The sequence below is a fragment of the Esox lucius genome, chromosome 12 (assembly GCF_011004845.1).
Source record: "Esox lucius isolate fEsoLuc1 chromosome 12, fEsoLuc1.pri, whole genome shotgun sequence".
Taxonomy (NCBI): Eukaryota; Metazoa; Chordata; class Actinopteri; order Esociformes; family Esocidae; genus Esox; species Esox lucius.
In genome coordinates this window covers 5,275,301-5,294,204 of record NC_047580.1, presented here as the reverse complement: position 1 = coordinate 5,294,204, position 18,904 = coordinate 5,275,301, and the positions used below count along the sequence as shown (strand labels likewise).

Sequence of the window (18,904 nt, the reverse complement as noted above, 5' to 3'; positions counted from 1 at the left end):
TCCAGGAAGAGAGCCGAGTAGATGTTATCACTAACCTGATTGAAATGTATTTGTACAAAGCTCAGTGATCCCTATAAGTCTCCCACATTGTCAATAAATAAAGGGTTACGTTATCTTTCATCGACACCTAAGGAGTCATGTCTAGTCTTTAGCCCAGTGAGCTAATGTGGTGTTTTGGCAACACCTTGGTAACCCCCCATTCTGAACCACCATCATGCAGTACATCAGTTAAAGAAACCGCTCAGGATGAAGACAGGTCTGTTACACAGCAGTCTGTTTGGAGCAATCAGAAGAATTGGAATAGAAGATGTAGGGATAGCACAGCCATATGTTGGGCCTGGTTTATATCCCCGGATGTGGGGTGCGGTGCGGTGCTGACAGTGGGGGCGTTTGTGTGGTCTGTCCACTCAGATGACGAGGTAACCGTGGGGAAGTTTTATGCCACCTTCCTGATACAGGACTACTTCAGGAAATTCAAGAAACGCAAAGAGCAAGGCCTGGTGGGAAGGCACTCTTTCACCAGCCTGAATTCCACCATTTCCCTCCAGGTGAGTCAAGTTTCATTGTAGACTAAAAGGGTAATAACCTTTGAAACTGGAAGTGATGACATTGCGTACATACCGGAGGATAATTAGTTTTAAAAGGAACAATAGGTGACTACTGGCTAGCCAATGTTCTGTTACACTTGTTGGAATATGTCGTTCGTATAGTGGTTACCTTAGTAAGAACATACTTGGTCAAAAATCAGGAGAGAAAGAGAAGCTTTATTAAAAGCACTGCAGTACAGTTGTTTGATGTTACATGTTCAATCCATCTCACCATGGCAAAGATGGTTGCTAGTGTTTATATATAGCTCTGGAAAAAATGAAGAGACCATTGCACCCTTTTCTTTCCTTTCCAAAAAAGTCAAAAAGGAAGCTTTTGTGTGAGGAACAGAAGGGTTAAAATTAAGAGACCACTGCAAATTGAATGCTTCTGTTCCTCACTCAAAACTTTCCTTTTCAACTTTTTTGGAAAGGAAAGAACAAGGTGCTGTGGTCTCTTAATTTTTTCCGGGGCTGTACATTGAAGAGCGTCTACCTATCACAGATCACATCTTCATAAGAGCCCACATGCCAAATAGTCAATGTAAAGATTATACATTGTCTGAGGTCGCAGAGCGTGAATCTAAACACAGATGTTTCTGTTGTTCTTATTATCTAGGCACATTTAACTTTCAATGAAACATATATTCATATGATCCTACACACTGATTAAGGCTTTGTCTAATCACTTGGTTATCGGCAAGCAGTGCAAAGAACTTGGCTGCTCTTTCCAAAGCTCTTCAGTAGGTTGGGTCTGGGTCTTTGTGTGCACTGAATGTGTCTGACCTTACACATTAGTTCACGTGTGTTTAGGTGTGTTTGCTTCAGTCGAGTGTGTGTGTGTGTGTGTATCGCCACTCGACATTATGTGCTTAAGTCTTGGTGTTTATGCTGACAATAAGTAGCTCTCTTGTCATTGTTGCAGGCTGGCCTCCGCACACTGCATGACATTGGGCCCGAAATCCGGCGAGTCATATCATGTGATCTCCAAGACGAGGGCCTTGTAGACATTAACGCAGAAGAAGACGAGGAGATTTATAGGGTAAATTCAAAAGTTCATTCAAAAGGAGCACTTGATTTAGCTCACGCTGTACATTTGGAAGACAGCGTTTTAGTGATATTGAAAATTACTGATTTCTAAATATGGTGATATTGTTTTTGATGTTATATTGTTTGGAAAATGTCATCATTTTACTTTTGGGGTATTGTTCTATATGGTTACCAAAACATGTTTTCCAATTTTCCTTTGTTCATCAACATTTTGCCCTCTGGGATGTTTTTCTTGTTAGGAACTGTTGTTCATAGTACAGCAATAAGTGAAGCATTGTGGGAGTTCTTTGCAACAAAAATACTAATTTGTGCAAGAGACTCACGGTCCCTGACATTTGTCAATTACTGATACTCTGATACTGTCATACTAGTCTTTCAGTGGGGATTTTCTGTACAGAGTGTGATTAGAGGAAGTCTTGTTGAGGCAGGTTTTAGACATGTTTATGCTGATACGTGAAGTGCGTCATCAAAACCTTGGAACATCCTGGCTAACTGAGATATGAGGATGATTTTACTGATCAAAATCATTATAGGTTAAACAACATATCACATATCCTGCAAGAAAAAAAAGAGTTGCTTATTCAAAAAAGTATTGTAATGCATCTTTAAGAAAGACATGATAGTTGTCCTCTTTCATAACATGTTTTAAATGCAAACATTCACAAAATGCCCAATGATAAAGTACTATACCGCCAGTACCGACTCAAAGCCCATGGTTAAGATAGTTGCTAAGTTAATCATTATTGTGGGTTTTGACTGGACTGTTCTCTCTACAGAGGAACGGTGTGCTCTTCTCCAACCACACCAATCACATTAACGGGCACCCCCAGGGGTCCACTCACCGGACCAGTGTCACTCAACGGCCCCTCCAGTTCCCACCTCCACCGGGCCACGCTTCCGTAGAGCGCTCCCAAGCCGGCTCTGAGGAGAGGGCAGGAAATTCCCACCCGTACAACCACCGCTACCCCAAATCTCCCATATCCTCCAACGCCAACCTTAACAATGCCAATGTGCCCACTGTGCCTTCCTTGACTGTCCGGGAGCAGCGCCAGCGTCTCGACCACTCGTACCACAAGAATTTTGACTTGGATACTCTCACCACTGTGCAATCCGCTAGGTAAGTCGCAGCATAATCATGCAGATTTTCTTGGCAAAAAATGTCTATTGACCTTAATGGGGCTTTCTGATAAAATAAATGTTTGATAATACAGAATGGTTCTCTCCATCTCAATGCTGTTATCAACAAATATTGGCGATGTTCCACTCATTCATAATCTTAACAGTGTAAGATTATACTGTATACTCCTGAGTCATTGCCACACCATGGAGATCGTTCTTAGTCACCAATGTAATGTAATATGTTTTTCTATGCACGCACTTGCCTGTGGTATTTCATTTTTTATGTTTTTTTGTACACGTTGGTCATTTAGCAGACTCTCTTGTCCATCATAATTATCTATCACTGTTTGTCGAGTTATGGATATGTCTTGTCGTTGCATGATCCCCTGTCCAAAATCCCCCATCACCATTTTCTTGGTTGGACAGAAGGCGCTACTATGAGACCTACATTAGGTATGTATGTGAAGAAACCTCATGACCTCATTACATACTGTAAGGGTCAGCCCGAATTCCTCCGAGATCTCTTTTTAAGGACATAATACGGTGTACATGAGTAAATCTATAGATTTAATTAACACATTAGTCTGTGGATTAGGAGGTACACTATTTTCTGTGCGGTTTGGTCACTTTATCTATCTGTCCACTGTGACCTGTTTAAACCCAGGCCAGAATCGGGGGGTGCTCTGTACCCCACCATCTGTAGAGAGGATCCTGGAGGGGTAGACAGTGAAGATGACAGGGGCTCAGGAGAGTACTTCAGTGGGGAGGAGTGCCAGGAGGAGGACATGATGTTGCACAAAGACAGGTATCACCATGGGCTACTGAACTCTGCAGTAGTTTTCTCTCTACTCTACTTGTACCCAGGGCCGGATCCAGAGAACGGTCAATACGGACCGAACAGCATTGCATTTACAACCCCATTTCCAAAAATAGTGGGAAGCTGCGTAAAATGCAAATAAAAAACAGAATGCAATGATATGCAAATCAGTTATCCCTATATGAAAATTTTACAAGGACAACATATCAAATGTTGAAACTGAGAAATTTTATTGTTTTTGGAAAAATTCATGCTCATTTTGAATTTGATGCCAGCAAAACTTTTCAAAATAGTTGGGATAGGGGCATGTTTACCACTGTGTTACATCACCTCTTCTTTTAACAATACTTTGACCAATTGCTGTAGTTTTGAAAGTTAAATATCCTCACGTTTGAAAATTAGGTGTTAACATGTTCAAGCAGCAATGTCTCCATATTTGGAATTTTTCATTCTGTAATGTTGTTGTGGAAAGGTTACTTAACCTACCTGTGTTAAACAATCAAAATACAGTGTTATTTCTGAACCATTCATTGAAAGCGTTAGTGCTGCAGGCGCCATGCGACCCTTCTTCATACATCGGTCAGTGACTGGGATAAGAAGCCTAGTTAAAACAACAGAGATACTAGCTCTCTGTCTCATCTGTACGCTGTGTTCCAATTCGTACAAGGTCTTGTTTTCAAATTCTACAACTGTATACATACACTCACCTAAAGGATTATTAGGAACACCATACTAATACTGTGTTTGACCCCCTTTCGCCTTCAGAACTGCCTTAATTCTACGTGGCATTGATTCAACAAGGTGCTGAAAGCATTCTTTAGAAATGTTGGCCCATATTGATAGGATAGCATCTTGCAGTAGATGGAGATTTGTGGGATGCACATCCAGGGCACGAAGCTCCCGTTCCACCACATCCCAAAGATGCTCTATTGGGTTGAGATCTGGTGACTGTGGGGGCCATTTCAGTACAGTGAACTCATTGTCATGTTCAAGAAACCAATTTGAAATGATTAGAACTTTGTGACATGGTGCATTATCCTGCTGGAAGTAGCCATCAGAGGATGGGTACATGTTGGTCATAAAGGGATGGACATGGTCAGAAACAATGCTCAGGTAGGCCATGACATTTAAACAATGCCCAATTGGCACTAAAGTGTGCCAAGAAAACATCCCCCACACCATTACACCACCACCACCAGCCTGCACAGTGGTAACAAGGCATGATGGATCCATGTTCTCATTCTGTTTACGCCAAATTCTGACTCTACCATCTGAATGTCTCAACAGAAATCGAGACTCATCAGACCAGGCAACATTCTTCCAGTCTTCAACTGTCCAATTTTGGTGAGCTTGTGGAAATTGTAGCCTCTTTTTCTTTTTGTAGTGGAGATGAGTGGTACCTGGTGGGATCTTCTGCTGTTGTAGCCCATCCGCCTCAAGGTTGTGCATGTTGTGGCTTCACAAATGCTTTCCTGCATACCTGGGTTGTAACGTGTTGTTATTTCAGTCAAAGTTGCTCTTCTATCAGCTTGAATCAGTCGGCCCATTCTCCTCTGACCTCTAGCATCAACAAGGCATTTTCGCCCACAGGACTGCCGCATACTGGATGTTTTTCCCTTTTCACACCATTCTTTGTAAACCCTAGAAATGGTTGTGCGTGAAAATCCCAGTAACTGAGTAGATTGTGAAATACTCAGACCGGCCCGTATGGCAACAACCATGCCACTCTCAAAATTGCTTAAATCACCTTTCTTTCCCATTTTGGAGTTCAGGAGATTGTCTTGACCAGGACCACACCCCTAAATGCATTGAATCAACTGCCATGTGATTGGTTGATTAGATAATTGCATTAATGAGAAATTGAACAGGTGTTCCTAATAATCCTTTAGGTGAGTGTATATTATTCAGCATTAATGGTGCCTTCACAGATGTGCAAGTCACCCATGCCATGTGCACTAATGTACCTCCACACCAGTACGGATGCTGGCTTTCCCAAAAATAATTTCAAATTTGGATTCGTCAGACCACAGTACTGTTTTCCACTTCGCCTCAGTCCATCTTAAATTAGCTTGGGCCCAGATAAGGCGTTGGCGGTTCTGGATCTTATTTATATATGGTTTCTTCTTTGCATGGTAAAATTTTAACTTGCATTTGTAGATGCAGCGATGTACTGTGTTCACAGACAGTGGTTTTCTGAAGTGTTCCTGAGCCCATGCAGTGATTTCCACTACAGAATTGTGTCCGCCTGAGGCCATCCAATATTGGTTTTCGGCCTTGTCCCTTACAGAGATTTCTCCGGATTCTCTGAATCTTTTAATGATATTATGTACCGTCAATGAGGAGATCCCCAAACTCTTTGCAATTTTACATTAAGACATTTTATTCTTAAATGGTTACACTATTTGCACGTGCAGTCTTTCACAGAGTGGTGAACTCCTCCCCATCCTCACTTGGGACAGACTCATCCTCTCTGGACTTATCTTCTAATACCCAATCATGTTACTGACCTGTTGCCAATAAACCTAATTGGTTGTATTATATTCCACTAGGTTTTTGTTTTTTTTGCATTACACAGATTTTCCAGTCTTTTGTTGCCTCTGTCCTTTTTTGTTACCCGGAATCAAATTTAGTGTGCATTTATTTTTCAAGAAACAATGAAATGTCTCATTTAATATGTTGTCTTTGTACTGTTTTCTATTGCATATAGGGCTGGTTTTGCAGACACAGATTAAGCCTAGTCTAGGACTAATTAACTTGATTCTTTAGTCCTAGACAAAGCTTAATCCATGTCTGGGAAACCAGCCCACAGGGTTTAAATGGTTTGCACATCATTGCATTCTGTTTTTATTAACATTTATGCAGCGTCCCAACTTTTTTGGAAATGCAAACAAAGTCAATTAAACTTCAGGGATATCAATCTGTCCAGTTAGGGAGAAAAAGCGATTTGATCTTTAATACACTGCTCAAAAAAAGTAATGGAACACTTAAATCACACATCAGGTCTTGATGAACAAAATATATTAGAGACCAAAATCTTTACTGTACATTGTGTAATTGGTTGAGAACAAAATTGACGTAACAACAGTCAATGGAAACCAGAATCACCAACTGAGGGCTGGATTCAAAACGAAAATCAAAGTAAATTGAAATCACTGGTGTTTTCCAACTTGTGTGAACTGGGAGACACAGCAAACCTTCTTGCGACCGCAAGTATGGATTTGTCATCCTGGAGGAGCTGGACTGCCTGTGCAACCTGAATGGGCTGCAGGTACCGCCTCATGCTACCAGTAGTGACAGGGACACTAACAAATGTGAAACTAGAGAAGAATCAGTCAGGAAAAATAAGGAGAGAACAATTTTCTGTGACAACCACCTGCAAAATCATTCCCTTTTTGGGGGTTGTCTTGCTGTTGCCTCTCCATTTGTCACTTTCATTTGCACCAAAACTGGTGACATTGATTCACAATCGCTTTTGCTTCGTAACTGGAGAGATTGATATGCCTGAATTTTTATTGACTTGGTGTTATACTGTGATGATTACGTGTACCCTTAATGTTTTTGAGCAGTGTAAATATTACCTCATTCAGTGATTGTTATTGGAGGGGGGGGGGGGGGCGATATATTTCATAGAGAACATCTTATGGCTAAAGTAGAGGAGTTGCAGGAGTCTCAAACCACCTTGCCCTACGGAGTAAGCCTCTCACAATCTGTGTGTCAATGTTGACTGGGTCTTCCAAAAGTGCTGGTATTTTTCCTGACAATATTGTGGGCATAGGGTAACTTCGATTGAACCACAAAGCTAACCTGAGAGGTGTACTACGAAGTGAGGTAACTGGCTTATCCAGGTAACTTCAGGAGTAACTTTGTGACGTTGGGTGTTACTTCCCGATTAACCTGTACTACGAAAAGTGGATAGGTATGCTGTCATGGCAATTTACGCTACGTCTCTAAACTGCTCCAAGCAGGTTATCTTCGTGTTTAGAGCCCATGAGGTAATTCAGTCGGCCTATCTTGGTCAGCTTCTTGAACCAGACGTCTCCAATTCCACCCGCCAGAGAAATGCCCTAGAACCGACAGTGGGCCTTGCTAAGTGATATTTTTCCAGCAAACACTTCTTGTAGGCTAGCTGGCCTGGGTTGATGGCCTGGGCATGATTTAAACATTTTCAATAGTATTCCCTCAACTGTAAATAAGACAGGCATGTGAGCTCAATGCAAATATTCTAAACTGGGCAATCAAAACATTTGATATGATATTACCCTGTAAGGATGTGAACACATGAATAGACTGTTATAAGTGTAGGCTACACACCACATCTGTACTGTGTATTAATGATAACTATTAATACACACCACTTGAAAAATAATCTTTAATTTCATCCTGACTTGTTGCCAGGTGTGCTTTCCACTGGGGTTGCTGGTGAAATGATTTTTTGAATGAACTTATTCTTAAAACAATAGCATTAAATGCATACAACAGTTGAAGAGTACCTATGATAAAAATTACAGACTTCTACATGCTTTGTAAGTGGGAAAACCTGCAAAATCGGCAGTGTATCAAATACTTGTTCTCCCCACTGTGTATGTGTGTGTATATATATAACTCACAAATAAAAATAGGATTTGTAAATGTGAAAAAATATTATCTGTAAATTCACAAATCAAGCACAAATCTGTAAAACATTTACAACTGTTGCTTAACATTTACAAGTGTGTTACATCTACAAATCTTAAGATTATTTACGGATCAGAATTTTATATTTACAAATTTTTGAGACACATTTTCCTTCGGTCGTCAAGTTCTCGTGTGTGTGGTTTCAGTCAGAGGACTCGCCTGGTGGGACTTATGGAATATCTGGACTGGGGCCAGGTAGATTGGAGTATATAAGTAGCTAGGACACGTTTTTCCTGAAATGTGCTTATAACGTTTATTTGTATAACAATATTTGACTGCGTTACCAATGGATAAAACTATGCAGAGTGTGTGCAACTAACTTAAGCGCTGTTAGTTATGTCAGCCTACATCTTGTTGGCTAGTTAGGCTGCTAGTAGGTTACTGTAGCTTAACTAAAGTAATGAAGGTATCTAACCCAACAACGCAACTGACTAGATAACGGTATGTTGTTGACTTGCACAGCTGCAATTGGTTCATTCAGTATGAGTCTTGCACATCTAGGGAGTGTTAGTGCTTACACAATTTGCATACCCTGGCATCAAACTTAAAGACACAATTTTTCTCTTGCTTTTAGTTCAGTCCGATGTTGCCCCTTGGTTTTTATCAAGTCCACTCTTTACGTCCTCTTACAGTATTTTAATCTGTTGTTGGTTTTATTCGATTTGTAAATATAAGTCAACACTTGTAAATGTTAAGCAACAGTTTTAATGTTTGACAGATTTTTTTATTTGTGAAATATGTTTTTACATATTCCCAATTTTTTTTTTACATTTGTGAAACATGTTTACATATTTACAGATAATGTTTTTATTTACAAAATATTTTTTCACATTTACAAATATTTTTATCTGTTGTAATGAATATACGCATGGATTTTCCATATATATTTTTGAGTATTGAGACATCTAACTCCTCAACAAATGAATATATACAAATAATACACATTATTCGCAAATACATTTTGGATATTTTGAATACATGTTTTAAATCCTAAAAAGGCTAAATGTCCAATAGTTAACACAATAAGGAACATTCAGAGTTCTTAATTTGTGGAAAGACCAGTTTTCAAAGGCCTTTTTTTTGGAGGCGGATATCAAGTCTGGCTTTGGTTTGCTGGTAATGGGTAAGAGTGATTTGTTCTGCTGCCAGATGAATCTGTACTTCTACCCTTTCGGTTTATTGTTGACTTATAGGCATCATCATTTTTGTTTGGCAAAGAACGCTTCTAGCCTAGTTTCTGAGCTCCTGTGGCAATAACTACTGGCTCTACCAGTGAAGATTCACCTTCTTCCTCAATAACTGGTTCATCTCTGATGATTGTGTCATTGTAATTAATATACTGAGATAAATGACAGTTAAAATAAATAAATAAATGTTTGGGGGATTATTTTATAGGGATTTTTTAAAAACGTTTCTAAAAGGCAATAGGTAGCCTAATGTCTACTTTATCACTGTAACAGTTAAACAAATCAAATATAATTAATGTAAATATACTTACATGATACAAATGTATTATTTGACCAATTATAAAGTTTGATTACATTTTGTTCCTGAAATCCAACTTTCTGCTGGGATCAGGATAATTCAGATTTTTTTGGATCAAAGGTATCCCAATCCTGCTAAAAAAAAAAAATGAATAACACATACTAAAGATTGGACAGGAAAACCTGCAAAATCGGCCGTGTAACAAATACGTAAGTCAGTTACAGTTATTTGATACACTGCCGATTTTGCAGGTTTTCCCACTTAAAAAGCATCTAGAAGTCTGTAATTTTTATTATAAGTACTCTTCAACTGTGAGTGATGGAATGACTGACTGACTGACTACCCCCTGGTAAAGAGCGTAGTGGTTAGAGATGCGGACCTGCGAACAATAGGTCCCGCATTTGAATCTTCATAAGTTATCCATTAGGATTTGTAGCTATGTTAGAGTAAGCCTAAAATAAAACTGTTTACGGTTATATTGTGACTATTTCTGGTGGATTTACAAGGGCGCATCCGTGCATGCTTTTTGGGGTAATATAGGTTTCAAATCCCATTTCAAAACCCACTGGGCAGTAAAAGAGTAGGGGTTTCCACGATTCTCTCGTCTTTTCACTTGACGAAAAAGTCAGTTATCGTCACCTACAGTGGTGAAAACAAGTATTTGATACACTGCTGATTTTGCAGGTTTACCCACTTACAAAGCATGTACAAGTCTGTAATTTTTATCATAAGTACTCTTCAACTGTGAGTGACAGAATCTAAAACAAAAATCCAGAAAATCACATTGTCATCATCATCATTTTCTACCGCTTATCCGGGGCTGGGTCGCGGGGGCAACAGTCTAAGTAGAGATGCCCAGACTTCCCTCTCCCTAGACACTTCCTCTAGCTCTTCTGAAGGGACACCGAGGCGTTCCCAGGCCAGCCGGGAGACATAGTCCCTCCAGCGTGTCCTAGGTCTTCCCCGGGGTCTCCTCCCGGTGGGACGGGCCCGGAACACCTTCCCAGGAAGGCGTTCCGGAGGCATCCGAAACAGATGCCCAAGCCACCTCAGCTGACCCCTCTCGATGTGGAGGAGCAGCGGCTCTACTTTGAGCTCCTCCCGGGTGACCGAGCTTTTCACCCTATCTCTAAGGGATCGCCCAGCCACCCTGCGGAGAAAGCTCATTTCGGCCCGCCTGTATCCGGGATCTTGTCCTTTCGGTCATGACCCAAAGCTCATGACCATAGGTGAGAGTAGGAACGTAGATTGACCGGTAAATTTCTTCACCACGACAGACCGATACATCGACCGCATTACTGCAGAAGCTGCACGATCCGTCTGTCAATCTCCCGTTCCATCCTTCCCTCACTCGTGAACAAGACCCCTAGATACTTAAACTCCTCCACTTGAGGCAGGCACTCTCCACCAACCTGAAGTGGGCAAGCCACCCTTTTCCGACTGAGAACCCTGCCGGAGTCCAAAATGCACTGGGAACAAGTCTGACTTACTGCCGGCAATGCGGACCAAGCTCCTGCTTTGGTCTTACAGGGACCTGACAGACCTTAGCAAAGGACCCAGGACCCCATATTCCCAAAGCACTCTCCACAGAATGCCGCGAGGGACACAGTTGAATGCCTTCTCCAAATCCACAAAACACATGTGGATTGGTTGGGCAAACTCCCATGAACCTTCAAGCACCCCGTAGAGGGTATAGAGCTGGTCCAGTGTTAAAAAAATAAATCACATTGTATGATTTTTAAGTAATTAATTTGCATTTTATTGCATGACATAAGTATTTGATACATCAGAAAAGCAGAACTTAATATTTGGTACAGAAACCTTTGTTTGCAATTACAGAGATCATACGTTTCCTGTAGTTCTTCAACAGGTTTGCACACACTGCAGCAGGGATTTTGGCCCACTCCTCCATACAGACCTTCTCCAGATCCTTCAGGTTTCGGGGCTGTCGCTGGGCAATACGGACTTTCAGCTCCCCCCAAAGATTTTCTATTGGGTTCAGGTCTGGAGACTGGCTAGGCCACTCCAGGACCTTGAGATGCTTCTTACGGAGCCACTCCTTAGTTGCCCTGGCTGTGGGTTGTTGGCCAAGGTCTCGCGATACATGACCCCATCCATCCTCCCCTCAATACGGTGCAGTCGTCCTGTCCGCTTTGTAGAAAAGCATCCCCAAAGAATGATGTTTCAACCTCACATCTTGACCGTCATCTTGAACTTTTCTAATAATTGCACCAACAGTTGTTGCCTTCTCACCAAGCTGCTTAACTATTGTCCTGGAGCCCATCCCAGCCTTGTGCAGGTCTACAATTTTATCCCTGATGTCCTTACACAGCTCTCTGGTCTTGGCCATTGTGGAGAGGTTGGAGTCTGTTTGATTGAGTGTGTGGACAGGTGTCTTTTATACAGGTAACAAATTCAAACAGGTGCAGTTAATACAGGTAATGAGTGGAGAACTGGTGGGCTTCTTAAAGAAAAACTAACAGGTCTGTGAGCCGGAATTCTTACTGGTTGGTAGGTGATCCAATACTTATGTCATGCAATAAAATGCAAATTAATTATTTAAAAATCATACAATGTGATTTTCTGGATTTTGGTTTTAGATTTCATCTTTCACAGTTGAAGTGTACCTATGATAAAAATGCCAGACCTCTACATGCTTTGTAAGTAGGAAAACCTGCAAAATCTGCAGGTTATCAAATACTTGTTCTCCCCACTGTACCTCACTTCGTAGTACACCCCTCAGATGTGGCTGTTTTTGACAATGGTGTTTGTTTACAGATGTTGTGGTTTGGTTGTTGTTCAGGAGGCCCCAAAAGGAATATCATGACCCTCAAACTGAGGCATCCATGGGTTACCACCAACTGGACAGTCTCTACGATGATGACGACAATGACCAGCAGCCTATTTTCCAGGAGGGTGGACGTTCGCCAAAGCGATGGTTGCTCCCATCTACACCCCAAGGTGAGGTTCCACGGCCCCCCTAGTGATTCTATTTGGGTTGTCACTGATCGTCTGATCGTTGTCCTTCCTACCCTCACCTATGGTCATGAAGGCTGGGTCATGACCAGAAGAACTAGCGGCTGAAATGGGTTTTCTCAGAAGGGTGGCTGGCTCCCCCCTTTAGGGATAAGGTGAGAAGCTCAGCCATCCGTGAGGAACTCGGAGTAGAGCCGCTGCTCCTTTGCATAGAAAGGAGCCAGTTGAGGTGGTTCGGGCATCTGGTAAGGATGCCCCCAGGACGTCTCCCTAGGGAGGTGTTCCAGGCACGTCCAGCTGGGAGGAGACCTCGGGGTAGGCCCAGGACTGGGTGGAGAGATTATATTTCGACACTGGCCTGGGAACGCCTTGGGATCCCCCAGTCAGAGCTGGCAAATGTGGCTCGGGAAAGGGATGTTTGGGGTCCCCTGCTGGAGCTGCTGCCCCCTCGACCCGATACCGGATAAGCGGATGAAGATGAGATGATCGTCTGTTAAGGACCCTTATCTGTAACTCAAAAAGTGTCTCTTCTTTTTAAACCTCTAGCCCCTCACAAACCCTCCTTCAATTTCGATTGTCTGAGGAGACAAAGCAGCCAGGATGATGAGACCCCTTTGACCCCATCCGTTCCCCATAGAACAGCTTTACCACTGCACCTGATGCAGCATCAGGTCAGTCAGCATCTTACCTAATGACATCTATTGCCATGAGGACAACAGAATGTCTGGTTTGACCCCCTTATTACCCCTTCATCTGAATCTGTTGCATAGGTGATGGCGGTGGCCGGCTTGGACTCCAGTAGGCTCCAGCACCTCTCGCCATCACGCTCTCTGCGCTCTTGGGCTACACCCCCCGCCTCCCCCATCAGCAAGGACCACTCCCCCTACTACACCCCCCTTATCCAGGTTTGTTTGTTTGTGTGAATGGATGGATGCGTATATTACAAAATACATGGTACCTGTATTAAATGTGTTTCTGGGTGTATCCAGGTGGACTGGCGGAGGCCAGGCAGTGTGACCAGCACCCCAAGCTCTGTGAGAAGGAGCTCCTGGTACACTGATGCCCCAGAAGCCCCTGTGAGCCACACCTACTCCCCTTCACACCTCCAGATCCCACCAGAGATCACTCGGCAATATCAGGAGAAGCTAGGAAGTGCCAACAGCCTGGTGGAGGCCGTGAGTAGCCCAGACACACATACACACCAGAAATACTTTGTCAACCCTGAAATATTGACTTATGTAGTTCTGCCATTTGAAGGCCACATGCTGTCATCCTGTCAGCATTGCCTAGAATCGTGAATGCCCTTGACACAGGAGAAGGAACCAAATGTTATTCTTCTTTTATTTTATAAACCTAACCTGAATTGTAACTTTTACCCAAGACCTAACCCCTAAGCTGAAAATAACCTTTTTCCTTATGTAAAAGGTTCCCATGAAGACACATTTTCATTGTTTACTATACTTGCAGGGATTTGTGGTCCCCATCAGGACAACGAGAATACATGTACGAATGCATGCATACACCACACTGTAATTGACTGATTTCTGTATAACATTCCAGGTGTTGATTTCAGAAGGTCTGGGGAAATATGCCCAGGACCCGAAATTCGTGACAGCGACAAAGCACGAAATTGCAGACGCCTGCGAGATGACAATCGATGAAATGGAGAGCGCTGCCAGCAACCTGCTGAACGGCAGTATGGGTAATGGAGCCCGGGCTCCCAGGGTTACGGACTCAGTGACTGTCACGAGCCTCAGGGACCGCAATCTCTGTGACTACAGTGATGAAGAGCAGGATACGAGTGGGAAATGTGAGGAGGATCTGACCGATGAAATGATTTACATCACCACCCTATAGCAGTCACTCCCCTTGGACACAGACTGCATCTGGCACGGCACGAAATAGACATGTGCCTTCTGGATGTAGCCACGGACAACCCAGCAAAAAAACGAGAACTAAGTGCCTTTCTTTATGTGGAATGAATGGATGGATAAAAACTGGAGAGAAACAGATGAATGGATGACGGGATGAAGTGACACGCTAAGGATTCAGCTACAGAGGAGTCCCGTCAGGCAACGTCCACAGATGCAGTGAGATATAGGAAGGGCTTGCACCACAGGGGCTGCAGTAATGCTGGGTTTGCAGAGCACTCGTGTTGAGTAGGATTAGTGTCGCCCCCTCAGTGACCTCATACAGAAATCACATATCAGATTAATCACATTCCACCCATCAGGCATATCTCCCCGCCTCCTGTTCGCCTTACCTTCATGGATGGAGAGTGGCGGCCATTTACAGACCACCTTTTGGAAACTGTGAACCACCAAACGCATGAGAAAACACTCCAATATCACACACTCACTCCTGCCCAATCAATCCACCTTCAGGGAAGACTTACGGTTACAATAGAAAGACACATACACAGATGAAGACAACAGCAGCCAAATAGCTATTAAGTTGTAGATATATTTTAAACCCAGTAAAGAAACTTAAGTCTTTGAAAGAGATGCTTTATATTTTATTTATTAATTGTTACAGGTATAGCAATATCTTCCCCATGTGTATGAAATGGAAATTCATTTTAAAATAATCAATTTATATTTTAGTATATTTTGCCTTTACCCCAACTAGAATGCAATATGTTCAAGCATAGCAGTTGGAGGGGAATAATGCTGCTGCTCTCTGAAGTTCGCGTACACTGTTTTACACAAGTTTGCCATTGACCATTTACCAGCTTACATAGCTCACTGCCAACAGAAAAAAAAACGATGTTTCAGGTTACATTCAGGACAGTGGTGTTGTCCTGAATATTTCACAGCACAAGGGCATTCTATTTTCTAACTAGTTTACTGTGCTTTGTCTTTAACTGGGTTGGTCAGGAAATATGTTCTTGCCCCGTAAGTCGCTGTGCAATGAAAGGGCTCTTTCACACATAAAATGTTTTGTGTTTCATATATATATATACACAGTGGGGAGAACAAGTATTTGATACACTGGCGATTTAGCAGGTTTTCCCACTTAAAAAGCATGTAGAAGTCTATATTTTTTATGATAAGTACTCCTCAACTGTGAGTGACGGAATCTAAAAATCCAGAAAATCACATTGTATGATTTTTAAGTAATTAATTTGCATTTTATTGCATGACATAAGTATTTGATAAATCAGAAAAGCAGAACTTTATATTTGGTACAGAAATCTTTGTTTGCAATTACAGAGATCATATGTTTCCTGTAATTCTTGACCAGGTTTGCACAAACTGCAGCATGGATTTTGGCCCACTCCTCCATACAGACCTTCTCCAGATCCTTCAGGTTTCGGGGCTATCGCTGGGCAATACGGACTTTCGGCTCCCTCAAAATATTTTCTATTGGCTTCAGGTCTGGAGACTGGCTAGGCCACACCAGGACCTTGAGATGCTTCTTACAGAGCCACTCCTTAGTTGCCCTGGCTGTGTGTTTCAGGTCGTTGTCATGCTGGAAGACCCAGCCACGACCCATCTTCAATGCTCTTACTGAGGGAAGGAGGTTGTTGGCCAAGATCTCGCGATACATGGCCACATCCATCCTCCCCTCAATACGATGCAGTCGTCCTGTCCGCTTTGCAGAAAAGAATGTTTCCACCTCCATGCTTCACGGTTGGGATGGTGTTCTTGGGGTTGTACTCATCCTTCTTCTTCCTCCAAACACGGAGAGTGGAGTTTAGCCCAAAAAGCTCTATTTTTGTCTCATCAGACCACATGACCTTCTCCCATTCCTCCTCTGGATCATCCAGATGGTCATTGGCAAACTACATACGGGCCTGGACATGCGCTGGCTTGAGCAGGGGGATTTTAATCCATGTGCGTAGTGTGTTACTAATGGTTTCCTTTGAGACTGTGGTCCCAGCTCTCTTCAGGTCATTGGCCAGGTCCTGCTTTGTAGTTCTGGGCTGATCCCTCACCTCCTCATGATCATTGATGCCCCACGACGTGAGATCTTGCATGGAGCCCCAGACCGAGGGAGATTGACCGTCATCTTGAACTTGTTCCATTTTCTAATAATTGCGCCAATAGTTGTTGCCTTCTCACCAAGCTGCTTGCCTATTGTCCTGTAGCTCATCCCAGCCTTATGCAGGTCTCCAATTTTATCCCTGCTGTCCTTACACAGCTCTCTGGTCTTGGCCATTGTGGAGAGGTTGGAGTCTGTTTGATTGAGTGTGGGGACAGGTGTCTTTTATACAGGTAACGAGTTCAAACAGGTGCAGTTAATACAGGTAATGAGTGGAGAACAGGAGGGTTTCTTAAAGAAAAACTAACAGGTCTGTGAGAGCTGGAATTCTTACTGTTTGGTAGGTGATCAAATACTTGTGTCATGCAATAAAATGCAAATTAATTATTTAAAAATCATACAATGTGATTTTCTGGATGTCTCTCACAGTTGAAGAGTACCTATGATCCAAATTACAGACTTCTACATGCTTTGTAAGTAGGAAAACCTGCAAAATCAGCAGTGCATCAAATACTTATTCTCCCCACTGTGTGTGTATATATATGTGTGTATGTATATATATATATATATATATATATATATATATATATATATATATATATATATATATACATACACACAATGTATATGTATGTTTATATGTGTACATACAATGATGAGCCAAAACATTATGACCAATCACAACGGCACATGTTAAGGTCTGGGTAGATTAGATGGTAAGCAAACAATTAGTTCTCGTAAGCAACATGTTGGATGCAGAAGAAATGGGCAGAAAGACCTGAGCGACTTGGATAAGGGACAAATTGTTAAGGCCAGGCAACTGGTTCTGTGCATCTCTGAAACGGCAAGACTTGTGGGGTGCTCCCGGTCAGCAGTGGTGAGTACTTACCGACCGTGGTCCAATGAGGAACAAACCACACACCTGCAACGGTGCTGGGCGCCCAAGGCTCATCTATGAGCAAGGGCAGAAAACTTACAAGCCACAGAAAAGTTTAATGATGATTCCAGGAGGAATGTGTCACAACACACAATGCATCACACCCTGCTGCGTATGGGGCTGCATAGCCGGTCAGAGTGCCCATGATGACCTACATAGTGTCAGAACTGGACCTTAGAGCAGTGGAAGAAAGTTGCTTGGTCCGATGAGTCCCATTTTCTTATACGACACATGAATGGCCGTGTACGTGTGTGCCATTTACCTGGGGAAGTGATGGCACCAGGATGCACTGTGGGAAGACGACAAGCTGGTGGAGGGAGTTTGATACTCTGGGCAATGTTCTGCTGGGATACCCTGGGTCTGGGCATTCATGTGGATGTCAATTTTACAAGTGCCACCTACCTAAACATCCTTGTGGACCAGTTACACCCCTTCATGGCAGTGGCATTTTTCAGCAGGATAAGGCACCCTACACATATTGTTTGGGAATGGTTTGAGGAACATGATGAAGAGTTCAAGGGATTGCCCTGAGCTCCAAATTCCCCAGATCCCAGATCTGTGGGATGTGCTGGACCAACAGCATATTAGGCAGGTGGCCATATTGTTTTGGCTCATCAGTGTATAGTACTGCTTGAAAGTATGTGAATCCCTTTTATAACCCCCAATTATAGATGTATTTATTGTAAAATCTTTATTTAATCAGAACCATGTTTTATCTAACATAACAGGTTAGCAGTTACCAATTCCATGTTTGTATAGAGGAAATCATGCGTGTGGTTGATACATTTTACAAAATTAAAAAGGAATTCGTACAGGTGACATTTTTTTTTAACCCCTTCATTTAATAGCTTGTGTCACCTCCATTAGCAGTGCTAACCTGGAGTAGACTTCTCATATAGCCACTAATCAGTTTCTGACAATTTTTGTGAAGGATTTTTGCCACAACATTTCGATTAGATTAAAGTCAGGACAAAGCCAAAACACAAATCTTCTTTCTCCTGAGCCATTCTTTGATAGATTTGCTTGAATGCTTTAGGTTGTTGTCTTGTTGGAAGATCCATTTCTGGACCAGCTTTAGCTCCTTGACCGATGGCCTGACGTTCTCTTCGAGAATCTCTTGGTATAGCTCAGATTTCATGGTTCTCCTAATGATGTGCAGTCGACCAGGTCCCGAGAAGGAAAAGCAGCTCCAGATTTTGACATTCCCACCACTATGCTTTTTTGTTGGGTTAAGGTTCCTGGGTAGTATTTAGTGTTGTTTTTTCCAAACATAGCATA

At 42.4% G+C, this 18,904-nt stretch overlaps 1 protein-coding gene across 7 annotated transcripts in view; it reads left to right on the top strand.

The window, feature by feature from the left end:
* cacna1db (calcium channel, voltage-dependent, L type, alpha 1D subunit, b) overlaps positions 1–15,699 on the top strand; it is a 104,377-nt gene extending 88,678 nt beyond the window's left edge. For all 7 annotated transcript variants that reach the window (XM_034295724.1, XM_034295729.1, XM_034295728.1 and 4 more), the window contains 10 exons: positions 412–548; positions 1,510–1,626; positions 2,411–2,751; positions 3,180–3,206; positions 3,418–3,558; positions 12,533–12,690; positions 13,252–13,376; positions 13,476–13,610; positions 13,695–13,880; positions 14,266–15,699. In XM_034295724.1, the coding sequence (XP_034151615.1) occupies positions 412–548; positions 1,510–1,626; positions 2,411–2,751; positions 3,180–3,206; positions 3,418–3,558; positions 12,533–12,690; positions 13,252–13,376; positions 13,476–13,610; positions 13,695–13,880; positions 14,266–14,562 (1,664 nt within the window). In that variant the 3' untranslated portion in view covers positions 14,563–15,699. The remainder of the gene's footprint in view (positions 1–411; positions 549–1,509; positions 1,627–2,410; positions 2,752–3,179; positions 3,207–3,417; positions 3,559–12,532; positions 12,691–13,251; positions 13,377–13,475; positions 13,611–13,694; positions 13,881–14,265) is intronic.
* Positions 15,700–18,904: the final 3,205 nt, after the last annotated feature.